The sequence below is a fragment of the Manis javanica genome, chromosome X, assembly GCF_040802235.1.
Source record: "Manis javanica isolate MJ-LG chromosome X, MJ_LKY, whole genome shotgun sequence".
Classification (NCBI taxonomy): Eukaryota; Metazoa; Chordata; class Mammalia; order Pholidota; family Manidae; genus Manis; species Manis javanica.
In genome coordinates, this window is record NC_133174.1 from 137,858,727 (window position 1) to 137,872,986 (window position 14,260).

Below are 14,260 nucleotides of genomic sequence, written 5' to 3' on the forward strand. Positions count from 1 at the left end.
GGAAGTGCTAATATTGAAGATAAGTTTAGCAAAATCAGTCCCATTTAGTATTTAAGATACAGACATAGCTGTTACAACTAGTGCATTATAGCTTACCATTTCCTCATGACTTTCCTTCCCTTTATTTCAGAATATTCATAAAGCAAGACAAAGATTGGTAATGTGCATGCATTTAAACCCGAGTATCAGATGTTGAAAATTAACCTATTACCATTAAAGAAAAACTGGATTTTGACTGAATAATTTAATAACTTAGTTTAAAATTTTGAATCTTACTGAAGCCAATGAAATAGTACAAAAATAAGCAGGTTAAGTCAAATTCTTGTTCTAGTTGGTTTACACATAGCTACTCAATTTACCCTGATAAGGGTACAAATGTATTAAGTAGCTATTTCACTTCACTGGCAAAAATAAAAGGTGGGAGATGTTAAATTCTGTTAAAGCTTTCTTGTATCTTCACCAATTGCCTTTTAAAGATATACAGACATTGGAACAAAAGTTTCATACAGGAAACATATATATGTGAAATTTTAATATTTTCAGCCTCAGAGACTTGAGACAACTTTTAAAAGGGGTTATAATGTCATCTTCAGAATTCACATTCTTCATACCACCTGCTGAAAAGTCCAGTTTTTAAAGTTTTAAAAACTCATTGATTCTATGAAGAAATTAAGAACAGTATGCCTTTTAAGTGATTAGAAAAAATTTAAATCAAGATATGTGACCTTTCACCTATTCTTTGAAGCACATGGGTACTGTAATTAGAAGTAGCTCTTGCACTATTGCTTCATCAGTCACAATATTTAATTAGCAAAAACTAATAGATTGTATGTGTATATATAGATGTATGACTCCAGCATGTGACACATGCATGCGCATGTATGTGGAAATTTAGTTAACACCAGTGGAGTTGGTGTTGGACAATTTAATAGTTCTTTAGACTATATGAATACTTACTGCGTTTAAAATATATATCTATAAACTGCCTTTTATTTTGGCTTGGTTTTGCTCTTCACCTGGTTTCTGTGGTATGATTTATTCTCTATGAGCATATTATGTGTCCATTATTTTGTTTCTTTGCCATATGTTATATAGTATTGCTTGATTTTAAAAAGACAGTACATCATTTGAAATCCATGATGTTTGGTTTTCATTTTCCTACCCCAACACAAGCACAGAATAGATATTCCATTTTAGGCTGAGGATGCTATAGATGGCCTACACGTTATTTCCTTAACTCCAAGGGGGAAAATGTGATTTGCAAAGCCATGAAAGGTGTGTCTACTAACATGCTTACTGTCTCTTTAAAAAACTTCTGTCCTTTCACCTGTCTGTTTGCATCGTGTTTCTTTCTCCTCTTTGCCTTTTCTTGTCCATGCACCTGGTGCTGTGCAGGAGATTCAGGAAGAACACAGTGGCTACCCTGCTGAAGCTGAAGCTGATCAGGTGGCAAGTGCTACGTGTTCATCTGTTTGTAGCTGCAGATCATGTATTTAGAAGCCATTTCATACTAGATTTCTAGACAATAAGCAAATGCTTTCACCACTACAGTAGTTCCCTTCTGTTCAAGTTTGGTAGATTCCATTATGACATTATTTGCAAAAATTGGTTTATCCAACATTTTGTCAACCAGAAATTTGTTCACCTCTGCCTCTTGGTTTTCCCAGGTGAGGGCTTATGAGGTCATGAGCCGTAGTCACAGCAGGATTCTGGAATACGAGGGTAGAGGGGACAGATGCATATACTAAGGGGGCTCCTTGAGGGTGCAGACCTGCTTTATTCAAATTTGCATGGTCCATGCTCAAAACAGCACCTGGAACCTTGTAGGTATTTGTGGAATGAGTCTATAGTTATTAATCAGAAGAAAAAAAGTCAGTCATCGAGTATTCTTGAGTGCTTACTCTTTCTTTGCACAGTACCTCTAGACTCTCTGGAGTCTTTCAGAGCAGCAGAACTTTCCCCAGAGGTGAGGTAGAAACTCAGTATGTGAAACCACTAGACGAGCAGCTCCAGGGAAGCATGGCAAAGCACCCCAAGCTCATCTGTGCCTTTGCCCAGCCCACCCTCCTCTGTGACCCTGAAAGCAACTTGAAGAGCCTGACTTACAAACCACTGCTTTTCGCACACAGCCCTTATGTAAAGTGTCCACCCAGCAGCTTAGATGGAAGATGAGAGAAGAAGTGGAGAGGCCAGGGCCTACCCAGTGGGCTGGAGCCCTCGGAAACAAATTCAGGGCACTGGCGGGCCTTCAGCCGGACTTTGAGGCTCACCACAACAGGGTTTGGAGGAGATCAGAGGGAATTGCTCAACTGGGCAACACCTGGAGCAAAGGCACCAAGAGGAATGGCTGTGTGCATGAGACCCAGTTTGATTCACAAGAACATTGCACTCTTTGGTTATGCTCCGCATGGGTTGGATAAATCAAGGGTCAAATCATGTCCCATGCAACTTGGTAGTTGCAGGCAAAGCTTACTATAGCACTACTGTCCCTTTTCCTAACACCAGCTTTACGAAGGGAATCTATCGGGCTCACAAAACAATGAGCTTTTAAAAAAGTACCTCTGCTAAAGCTACATGTGTTTCCTGTACAAAATAAACCTTTTAAAGTCGGAGGAGTGGGATCACTTACTGTTTTGTTCTGATAGTTGCTTTTTCATCACTTAAAAAGAATGGCCAGGTTTAATTGTTATTAGAGGTTTGTCTTACCAACACAGTAATGCCTCATACAAATGCACAGGTATTTCAAGCCAAATTTAACATGACTATCAGAAGAGAACAGGAATGTTTGATTTCCAACCTCTTGGAGAGCCTGTATATTCTCAGAATGGTCCCACTCACTCCCCATCTGCAACGTTTTATTAACCAGTCACCTTGAGCACTTGAAAGTGCTTCATGTGGCTGCTATAAAGCTTAAAGTGAATCTCATTTCCTCTACCCCTTCCAGATGCACTTGGTTAGAAAAGCTTGCTGTAGTAAATATATTTCAGAAAAGCCTGTCCCATTTCTTTTTAAATGTAAGCTTAAGGAATTTAAGTCTATGCAATATATGGTAATATGTAGCCATTAAAGTAAGATTTAACACTACAACATTTGAAATAATTTAAAACTTGGATATTGATCAAAATAGCTTTCTCACTTTGTAACTGTATTACAAAATCAGTCACTAGTTCTGGGAATAAAGAAAGCTGACTTTCAAATTAAGGCTTCTCTTAAGATTGGTGACATTGCTAGTGTTTCTAAAACTGGACATCTTAAAGTTTAAATAGTGGCTTATGCTTTATTGCATAAAAGATATATATCCAAATCGGGTGTGAGTATAAAAATGAATCCATTAATGGTTCTCCATGTCCCTACAAATTTTGACTGAAAATTGTCTTAAAAACCAAGCTGGACCAAAGATGCAAACTGAATAAAGCTGTTTGGGAGTAAGGATGAGCTCTAATCTGTATTATTTTAACTGTGTATCTTGATGAGTAGGACAGACTGTATCCTTTTGTGCCCTCCTGGAGAACAGACATACCCTGACCAACATTTAGCCTTGAGTTTGCTCTTTATATTTTGACTTTCTTCTTTATTTTATAAAATCTGATGAAATTACTATGCATGGTATCTTAAAATTGACCTTTAAGTCCCTTTAATAAAACATACTGAAATATTCTAACTGAAAAATAATTCATTGTTTTGAATTTTCAATATTTTAGATTAGAATAATAAAAATATCCATTTTTAATACATTGTTTCACAAAATTGTGCTGAAAACTAGTAATGTCTGACCTGTTTTCCGCTGAACACTAGTGGCCTCCCAACGTTAACAGTATTTTTTTTGGAGAAAGCAGCCCCTGATGAAATAGGTACGGGAAATGCAGCGTACTCTGGCGCCCTCTTGCCCATTTGGCGTGCGTTAACACCCTAGAGACTTGTCTCACTAAAAACCCTTCATTTTAACTTGTTTTCTTTAACCCAGCATTTCCCACACTTGGGGGGTTGGGAAGACCTCTTCACATGTCTTGGGAATTTGGTGCTCAATGAAACACAGCTTGGGAGTTGCTGGGGTTTCCAACACCTTATTTTTATTCATGACACATTATGTCAGAGATGCCAGAGAGAAAGTGACCAGTTTCCTCGGTACCATCTCATGGGATGGCAGTAATGTGGAACAGGCCCCGAACTCAGGCTCTGGTTCCCAGCCTTATAGTTCGAGAACACCATTCCTCAGCTCCCCTGAGTTAATCTGCACTACCCAGCCGAGGTTGTAAGAGATGGGTATTTGGGGACAGGGCCAACCTGGACATTTAGAAATGTCCAGGTTGTATTTTCCCAGCATGTATTTTCCCAGCCATCCAAGACATCGTTTTCCTAGTGTCACTGTAGCCAGGAGACCTAGTAACACTAACGATTTGCTTGGTGAGTGTGGAATGGCACCAAGTGAGCTGGCTCGGGAGAAGCCTGATGAACACAGCCTAGGCCACAGTAGCGATAGACATACTCTTGTTTGCCAGATGAGAGCACACCCTCTCGTGGCCAGGGTGAGATACATACCCGCTGGCCATGTCTCTGCTCCTACACTTTGTACGCACACACACACAGGTAGCTGAACCGCAGTACAAAAGCCTACCACTTTCCTTAGTAATGTTACTGCCCAGAGAGCCCTTCCTGCTTGCTTTAGTTATACGCCGGGGTTTCCTACGCTGTCTCAGAGACTGAGTCATTTCTACAGCTAGCTAAGCACCTCCATCTAACATTGCTTTTTTTTCATATTAGTTTCATGCTCAGATGGTAACCTTTTTCTGACCTTATTTCCAAATTTTGGAGGCACCTGATGATAGTTGTCTGTGCAGTGATTATAGTACCTGTCATGTCAAGCCATTTCTGTATTAATGCTTTCTAACTGTGAACTTTAAATATGTGTAGTGTAACAATTTGCTAGAATATGCAGCATGGTGTCCTGTGGTGCTGAGCTTTGAAACTGTCTTGAAAAGGGAGGGGGCATACATCTTGCACGCTTCTGTAACCATGTAGCAAGAGCACAGAATACTGCAGCTCCTCCCAGGTATGCAGATGGGAAGGGAGATTTACTCCTGTTTGGTTTTTTGCCAGGCTCTTAGGGATGGAAATAAGCTGGCACAGATGGAAGAAGCACCACTTTTTCCAGGAGAATCCATCAAGGCCATTGGTAAGTTTAATGCATACACCTTGCTTGTAGAGAGCCGCACAATGAAACGGTACTTCACTTGTGAGTGCAGGTGACATCTGTGGTGGAGGTAGCCAGACCAGTTTAAGTAAGGGTCAGGTGGACTAGGTCTGTTCACTCTTATTGGTGTCATCATGACTTTAAGAGATAGAAGACGGGAGGACTTAGTCTTAGACTTAGAAGACTTAAGCTCCAACCGACTATTAGGTGGTATTTCCAACAGAAGAGGGGGCCAATGTTTCCTGCTGAACCGAAGGCTGATTACACCCTCACTATAATGTCGGTTCACGGATTTGTTGCAATCCTTCACTGTAAGTGAAATGTGTTGGCAGATGATCCATATCATATTTTAATAACAACATTGAAAACATGGCAAAGAAACGTTACGGCTTATAAGATTCCAGAAAGTGCAGTTTGAGGGTAAGAAGGGCATGTGTTGCCACCCTATTGTAAGGGTGATGCCAGAAGGCTCCCGCAGCCTCCCGCAGTGGATTGCCAGGCAGCTGGTAGGCCACTGTGCCTTGGTGGACAGGAGGGCCACCGGGTGTGACCATTTCTTTGCACACTTGCTGAGGTTGAGTTAGACAGCTTGGCTTGCTAGGCCCAATGACTGTTGCCTCCTTCCCCCTGGCTCCTCCCAAAGATGTGTGTTTGCGGGGTACAGTCATCTTGTGTCAGGAACTTCTGAGTAGCTGGGCTCTCCACCAGGGGCCTCCGAACGGTACTCCCACTGAGTGTCCTAGTCTGTGACTGTGGACCCAGCTTATCTCCTTATTAGTTTTGAAAGGTTTTCTTTGCCTTCCAGAACTTCATTCCCTCCTCGTGGTTCTCTCACCTCCTTGACTGTTCCTTCCCTGGGAGTTCTTCTAGCCCTGCCTGCATGCTGCTTTTGGAAAAATCTGATGAGAATGCAGAGTGAATTATGTCATGGCCTCTGATGCTTCTCCAGACAGCAAACTACTCAGATGTAGAATGTACAATGTGAACAGTTTTGACACATTATATACCTGTGAAGCCATCATCGTAGTCCAGATAATGAACATACCCATCACTCCCAGAAGTTTCCTCAAGCCCCTTTATAATCCCTACTTCCCACCCCTTCTCCCCCATCCCTGAGCTCTGTAGACTAGTTTATATTTTCTCCAGTGTTACAGAAATGTAATCGTTGAGTGTGTGCTTTTTTTTGTCTAGCTTCTGCCGTTTAGCATAATTACCCTGATACTCATCCATGCTGCAGCTTGCGCCCACAGTCATTCCTTTGTATTGCTGATTGTTTGGCTATACCAGTTTGCTTACCCTGCTGTCTACTGGTGGATATTTGGGTTGTTCCTACTGTTTGGCTCTTACAAATAAATGAGCCAGTCTTCCCTGGGTCATGTCCCATCATCCTGCTGCAATGCTGCACCCTTTGATCCAGCCACACCGCCTGACAACTCCTTCCTCTTTTCCTTGCTTCCCTGCTGAGTCAGGTGGGTCCTTTTGTGAGCTTCTCTCACATGTGTCCCCATGGCTGTGATAGCATTTGTCAGGCCACAGTGGTGATTTCCTGTGCAGTACTCTCCCAGGGCACAGGCTGCATGTGGGCCAGAGCTGCATCTACTCATACCTACAACCCCAACAATAGAAGCTGCTTGGTGCATAATGAGGTAGAGGGAAGCTTAATGGGAGGAGTTTTGAGAATTTGGCTGGAGTGGATGACAAATTTAGTGCCTTCAATTGTCACGCCCAGACTCCTCTATTTGTACTTTGTACGATCCTGTCATTCCAGTGGAATGGCACTTAGGAAGATTGTGAAGATGTGGTATCTTTGTGATAGGCATGAGCTTTTTAACACTCATTGGAATCAAATATGTTGTTAATATTGATATTTAATATGGTGATACAAATAACAAGGAAATAAAAATCGATAAGGAAGCTGATAAGGAATTTGAAGCAAAGAAGTCTTTCCACTCCACTGATGTGGCTCTCGTTCTCGTTATCTGTGAAGCAGTTTCCGTTGGAGGTGCATTCGGGCACAGTGTTTAGCTTCAGCTTTTTCATTAGCAGTAACTTATGCAATAGTAGCCTAGGGTCTTCAGAGTTTAATTAGTGTGTTTTTGAATGTGATTAATTTATCACTGAGGGAAAATGTTAACCACCTGGAAAAACAGGACAAAATGTAACTTATTATTGGGCCCTTTACTTAAATCCTCATTAGGTAGTAAATGAGGATTTTGTTTCAAAAAATTTGAATTCTATTAGAACACTGTCTATCTGTGTCTTTATTTAATATAATAAAAAATTTAGAATTCCTAGAAAACTGGAATCACAAGTATATATGAATATATTTGGAAACTTAGGATTTATTGAAGTACAAGCTGATGGCAAAAAGTTGCTACTTTGGGTTTTTTCTTTCAGTAAAAGATGTCATGTATATCTGCCCGTTTATGGGAGCAGTGAGTGGAACCCTGACAGTGACAGACTTCAAGATGTACTTCAAAAATGTGGAAAGGGTGAGTTTTTTAAAGTGTTTTATTTTCAAAAACACTTCAGAAGAAAGTGAACAGTGAAGAAGGTAAAATGAACTCCCAAATCCCACAACCCTGAAAGAACCAGAGGGTGAGTTTTAAGATGTGCACATTTGCAAACAGATTTCGTATCTTGGAAAAAAGGCTGATTAAGTAGCCCTTAAAGCTGGGCAAAGCTTCATTGTAGTCTGGGTATCTGTTTCATAAAGCATATTATAAGTCAGACTTCAGTTTCTTAGCTGGAACAAAGAGGAAATGCAAATTAAGCAAATACATGTTTTAACCCAGGGAAGACTTCAAATATGAAAACTGTTGACTAACACTGATAGGCATTCATTTTCATTTGTAAACCCAGGACCCGCATTTTGTCCTTGATGTTCCCCTTGGAGTTATCAGCAGAGTCGAGAAGATTGGAGCACAGAGCCATGGGGACAATTCTTGTGGTATAGAGATTGTGTGCAAGGTATAGTACAAACACCAGGGAAAACCAAGAGGGGGCAGTCGGCCCAGAACTTTCTCTGACACATTGTTCATGGGCTTTGAACAGAGTAATTGTGCTGTTAGTAACTCAGACATTTTCAGGGCAGAGACCTCTTCAGAGCTCACAGCAGCTAATTCATACCATTATGCAAGCTGTTTGTATAAGACTCTCCGTCCCTGCCAGAGCGCGCTAGTCAACCTGGACCTATACCTAAGTGCTGGCATTACTTGTTATATTTCAGAGAAATCAAGTGGAAAGCGGAGATTGTTACTTCTTTCCTGTTTGTGGTTTCACAAGTACCCTTCAGAACGGTGGATGCTCAAAGACTTCCTGAAGGGACAGCAGTAGTCTACAAATTATGATTAAAAACCTGATTAAGTTTCTTGGCTGTGTTGGGATTTTCACCTGAGCTGTACTTATTTGTGGCTTTATACGCTTCCTCCAGCGGGTTAACTAGAATGTATGTGATAAGTTTACAGGTGATTAGTCATTGAAAAAAACCCCTTAACGGAAATGTGTTCCCGATGACTTTGCCTCATGGAGTATAGTTTATTAATAATCCTACCTAAAGTACTGGGAAAGAGACCTGCCTGCATTTGGGGCTTGGATTCCTGCCCATGTGTTCGCCTTGACCAAACCTCGCAGGACTGCTGCCGCTGGTTGGCCCTAGACCGCCGTTGAATCCACTTTTTCAAAGAACCCTTTACTCTTCCAGATCGTGAATCTGCTCTCTTGTCAGACTCCCTTTGGGCACTTGTCCTTCTCAGGCAGGGTCCCCGATATGAAGCACTGTGAAGCAATCAGAGAACTTAAGCAGATGGATGGTATGCTTGGTTCCCCCACTTCCCTACTCAGAACTCTGCAGTAGCTTCCACCACCCTTAGGCTTAAAGGAAGCCTCCTTAGCCGCTTGGTGAGTCTGGCCTGACCGTACTTCCCCTGCAGCCTGTCTGCAGCCTCCCTCCCCTCATTCTTGCCGCCCAGCTCTGTACCGCTCCCTGCTGCGCATGCCCTTTCCTTTGCTTGTAACGCTTTTCCCTCAGCATTCCTAAGTGGCAGGTCAGCTCAGTCAGCTATAGCCAGCATAGCTTGGAGGGGGTGCACCAGGAAGTCCTGTCACTTAGGCAGGTGTCCTACGGCTGTCCTAGGATAATTTCATGGCTGGAGTGAGAATTTGCTAATTGCGCCTTTAAAATGCTTTCAGCCTATAGTTACTAGGGCTGTGCTCCCAGGCCTCCCAGCATAGGCCTGAGAACCTTGTAAGGTGTGGGGTTGGGTTTTTTTTATTTTTTATTTTTTTCTTTTTTTTCTTTTCTTTTTTTTATTTTGTTGTCATTAATCTACAATTGCATGAAGAACATTGTTTACTAGGCTCTCCCCTACCCCAAGTCCCCCCAACAAACCCCATTACAGTCACTGTCCATCAGCATAGTAAGATGTTGTAGAATCACTACTTGTCTTCTCTGTGTTGCACAGCCCTCCCTTTTCCCCCACCCCCCACATTATACATGCTAATCATAATACCCCCTTTCTTCTTCCCTGCCCTTATCCCTCCCTACCCTCCCATTCTCCCCAGTCTCTTTCCCTTTTGTAACTGTTAGTCCATTCTTGGGTTCTGTGATTCTGCTGCTGTTTTGTTCCTTCAGTTTTTCTTTTGTTCTTATACTCCGCAGATGAGTGAAATCATTTGGTATTTATCTTTCTCTGCTTGGCTTATTTCACTGAGCATAATATCCTCTAGCTCCATCCATGTTGCTGCAAATGGTAGGATTTGTTTTCTTCTTATGGCTGAGTAATACTCCATTGTGTATATGTACCACATCTTCTTTATCCATTCATCTGCTGATGGACACTTCGGTTGCTTCCATTTCTTGGCTATTGTAAATAGTGCTGCGATAAACATAGGGGTGCATCTGTCTTTTTCAAAAATTCCTAGAAGTGGAATTCCTGGGTCAAATGGTAAGTCTATTTTGAGCATTTTGAGGAACCTCCATATTGCTTTCCACAATGGTTGAACTAATTTATATTCCCACCAGCAGTCTAGGAGGGTTCCCCTTTCTCCACAACCTCGCCAACATTTGTTGTTGTTTGTCTTTTGGATGGTAGCCATCCTTACTGGTGTGAGGTGATATCTCATTGTGGTTTTAATTTGCATTTCTCTGATAACAAGTGATGTGGAGCATCTTTTCATGTGTCTATTGGCCATCTGAATTTCTTCTTTGGAGAACTGTCTGTTCAGCTCCTCTGCCCATTTTTTAATTGGATTATTTGCTTTTTGTTTGTTGAGGTGCGTGAGCTCTTTATATATTTTGGATGTCAAGCCTTTATCGGATCTGTCATTTACAAATATATTCACCCATACTGTAGGATACCTTTTTGTTCTACTGATGGTGTCCTTTGCTGTACAGAAGCTTTTCAGCTTGATATAATCCCACTTGTTCATTTTTGCTTTTGTTTTCCTTGCCCGGGGAGATATATTCATGAAGAAGTCACTCATATTTATGTCTAAGAGATTTTTGCCCATGTTTTTTTCTAAGAGTTTTATGGTTTCATGACTTACATTCAGATCTTTGATCCATTTTGAATTTACTTTTGTGTATGGGGTTAGACAGTGATCCAGTTTCATTCTCTTACATGTAGCTGTCCAGTTTTGCCAGCACCATCTGTTGAAGAGACTGTCATTTCCCCATTAAATGTCCATGGCTCCTTTATCGAATACTAATTGACCATATATGCTTGGGTTAATGTCTGGAGTCTCTAATCTGTTCCACTGGTCTGTGGCTCTGTTCTTGTGCCAGTACCAAATTGTCTTGATTACTATGGCTTTGTAGTAGAGCTTGAAGTTGGGGAGTGAGATCCCTGCCACTTTATTCTTCTTTCTCAGGATTGCTTTGGCTATTCGGGGTCTTTGGTGTTTCCATATGAATTTTTGAACTATTTGTTCCAGTTCGTTGAAGAATGTTGTTGGTAATTTGTTAGGGATTGCATCAAATCTGTATATTGCTTTGGGCAGGATGGCCATTTTGACAATATTAATTCTTCCTAGCCAAGAGCATGGGATGAGTTTCCATTTGTTAGTGTCCTCTTTAAATTCTCTTAAGAGTGTCTTATAGTTTTCAGGGTATAGGTCTTTCACTTCTTTGGTTAGGTTTCTTCCTAGGTATTTTATTCTTTTTGATGCAATTGTGAATGGAATTGTTTTCCTGATTTCTCTTTCTATTGGCTCATTGTTAGTGTATAGGAAAGCTACAGACTTCTATGTGTTAATTTTGTATCCTGCAACTTTACTGTATTCCGATATCAGTTCTGGTAGTTTTGGAGTGGAGTCTTTAGGGTTCTTTTATGTACAATATCATGTCATCTGGAAATAGTGACAGTTTAACTTCTTCTTTACCAATCTGGATTCCTTGTATTTCTTTGTTTTGTCTAATTGCCGTGGCTAGGACCTCCAGTACTATGTTAAATAACAGTGGGGAGAGTGGGCATCCCTGTCTTGTTCCCAATCTCAGAGGAAAAGCTTTCAGCTTCTCTCTGTTCAGTGTGATGTTGCCTGTGGGTTTATCATATATGGCCTTTATTATGTTGAGGTACTTGCCCTCTATACCCATTTTGCTGAGAGTTTTTATCATGAAGGGATGTTGAATTTTTTCGAATGCTTTTTCAGCATCTATGGAGATGATCATGTGATTTTTGTCCTTCTTTTTGTTTATGTGGTGGATGATGTTGATGAATTTTCAAATGTTGTACCATCCTTGCATCCCTGGGATGAATCCCACTTGGTCATGGTGTATGATCCTTTTGATATATTTTTGAATTCGGTTTGGTAATATTTTATTGAGTATTTTTGCATCTACATTCATCAGGGATATTGGTCTGTAATTTTCTTTTTTGGTAGGGTCTTTGCCTGGTTTTGGTATCGGGGTGATGGTGGCTTCATAGAATGAGTTTGGGAGTATTCCCTCCTCTTCTATTTTTTGGAAAACTTTAAGGAGGATGGGTATTATATCTTCTCTGTAAAATTCTGAGGTAAATCCATCTGGCCTCGGTGTTTTTTTCTTGGGTAGTTTTTTGATTACCACTTCGATTTCTTTCCTGGTAATTGGTTTGTTTAGATTTTGTGTTTCTTCCTTGGTCAGTTTTGGAAGGTTGTATTTTTCTAGGAAGTTGTCCATTTCTTCTAGGTTTTCCAGCGTGTTAGCATGTAGGTTTTCATAGTAGTCTCTAATAATTCTTTGTATTTCTGTTCGGTCGGTCGTGATGTTTCCTTTCTCATTTCTGATTCTGTTGATGTGTGTTGATTCTCTTTTTCTCTTAATAAGTCTGGCTAGAGGCTTATCTATTTTATTTTCTCAAAGAACCAGCTCTTGGTTTCATTTATTTTTTTCTATTGTTATATTCTTCTCAATTTTGTTTATGTCTTCTCTGATCTTTATTATGTCCCTCCTTCTGCTGACTTTAGGCCTCATTTGTTCTTCTTTTTCCAATTTTGATAATTGTGACATTAGACTATTCGTTTGGGTTTGTTCTTCCTTCTTTAAATATGCCTGGATTGCTATATACTTTCCTCCTAAGACTGCTTTCGCTGCGTCCCACAGAAGTTCGGGCTTTGTGTTGTTGTTGTCATTTATTTCCATATATTGCTGGATCTCCATTTTAATTTGGTCGTTGATCCATTGACTATTTAGTACCGTGTTGTTAAGCCTCCATGTGTTTGTGAGCCTTTTTGCTTTCTTGGTACAATTTTTTTCTAGTTTTATACCTTTGTGGTCTGGAAAGCTGGTTGGTAGGATTTCAATCTTTTTGAATTTATTGAGGCTCTTTTTGTGGCCTAGTATGTGGTCTATTCTGGAGAATGTTCCATGTGCACTTGAGAAGAATGTGTATCCTGTTGCTTTTGGATGTAGAGTTCTATAGATGTCTGTTAGGTCCATCCGTTCTGGTGTGTTGTTCAGTGCCTCTGTGTCCTTACTTATTTTCTGTCTGGTGGATCTGTCCTTTGGAGTGAATGGTGTGTTGAAGTCTCCTAAAATGAATGCATTGCAGTCTATTTCCTCCTTTAGTTCTGTTAGTATTTGTTTCACATATGCTGGTGTTCCTGTGTTGGGTGCATATATATTTGTAATGGTTATATCCTCTTGTTGGACTGAGCCCTTTATCATTATGTAATGTCCTTCTTTATCTCTTGTTATTTTCTTTGTTTTGAAGTCTATTTTGTCTGATACTAGTACTGCAACACCTGCTTTTTTGTCCCTATTGTTTGCATGAGATATCTTTTTCCATCCCTTGACTTTTAGTCTGTGCATGTCTTTGGGTTTGAGGTGAGTCTCTTGTAAGCAGCATATAGATGGGTCTTGTTTTTTTATCCATTCAGTGGCTATGTCTTTTGATTGGTGCATTCAGTCCATTTACATTTAGGGTGATTATTGATAGGTATGTACTTATTGCCATTTCAGGCTTTAGATTCGTGTTTACCAAAGGTTCCAGGTTACTTTCCTTACTCTCTAAGAGTCTAACTTAACCTCACTTTGTATGCTGTTACAAACACAATCTAAAGGTTCTTTTCTATTTCTCCTCCTTTTTCTTCCTCCTTCATTCTTTATATATCAGGTATCAAATTCTGTACTTTTTGTCTATCCCTTGATTGACTTTGGGATTAGTCAATTTAATTTTGCATTTGCCTCAACAATCAGCTGCTCCACCCTCCCTACCATGATTTTACTACCTCTGGTGACAGTTATCCAACCCTAGGAACACTTCCATCTATAGCAGTCCCTCGAAAATAGACTGCAGAGATGGTTTGTGGGAGGTAAACTCTCTCAGCTTTTGCTTATCTGGAAATTGTTTAATCCCTCCTTCAAATTTAAATGATAATCTTGCTGTATAAAGTAATCTTGGTTCCAGGCCCTTCTGCTTCATGTCATTTAATACCTCATGCCACTCCCTTCTGGCCTGTAAGGTTTCTGCTGAGAAGTCGGATGTTAGCCTGATGGGCTTTCCTTTGTATGTGATCTTATTTCTGCCTCTGGCTGATTTTAACAGTCTGTCCTTATCCTTGATCTTTCCCATTTTAATTACTATGTGT

The 14,260-nt window shown here is 40.5% G+C and overlaps 1 protein-coding gene across 14 annotated transcripts in view; it reads left to right on the forward strand.

Annotated features, from left to right (window-relative positions):
• Nucleotides 1-14,260, forward strand: part of MTMR1 (myotubularin related protein 1) — a 69,944-nt gene that overhangs the window by 22,668 nt on the left and 33,016 nt on the right. For 9 of the 14 annotated variants that reach the window (XR_012127403.1, XM_073227695.1, XM_073227696.1 and 6 more), the window contains 4 exons: nt 131-157; nt 5,098-5,173; nt 7,589-7,683; nt 8,054-8,161. Coding sequence is in view for 13 of the 14 variants with exons in the window: in XM_073227695.1 (XP_073083796.1) it covers nt 131-157; nt 5,098-5,173; nt 7,589-7,683; nt 8,054-8,161 (306 nt within the window). In the remaining variant the exon portion in view is untranslated. Of the gene's footprint in view, nt 1-130; nt 158-1,395; nt 1,447-5,097; nt 5,174-7,588; nt 7,684-8,053; nt 8,162-14,260 lie in introns of all 14 variants that reach the window. The other 5 variants (XM_037000427.2, XM_037000430.2, XM_037000456.2 and 2 more) reach the window with 3 other exon arrangements.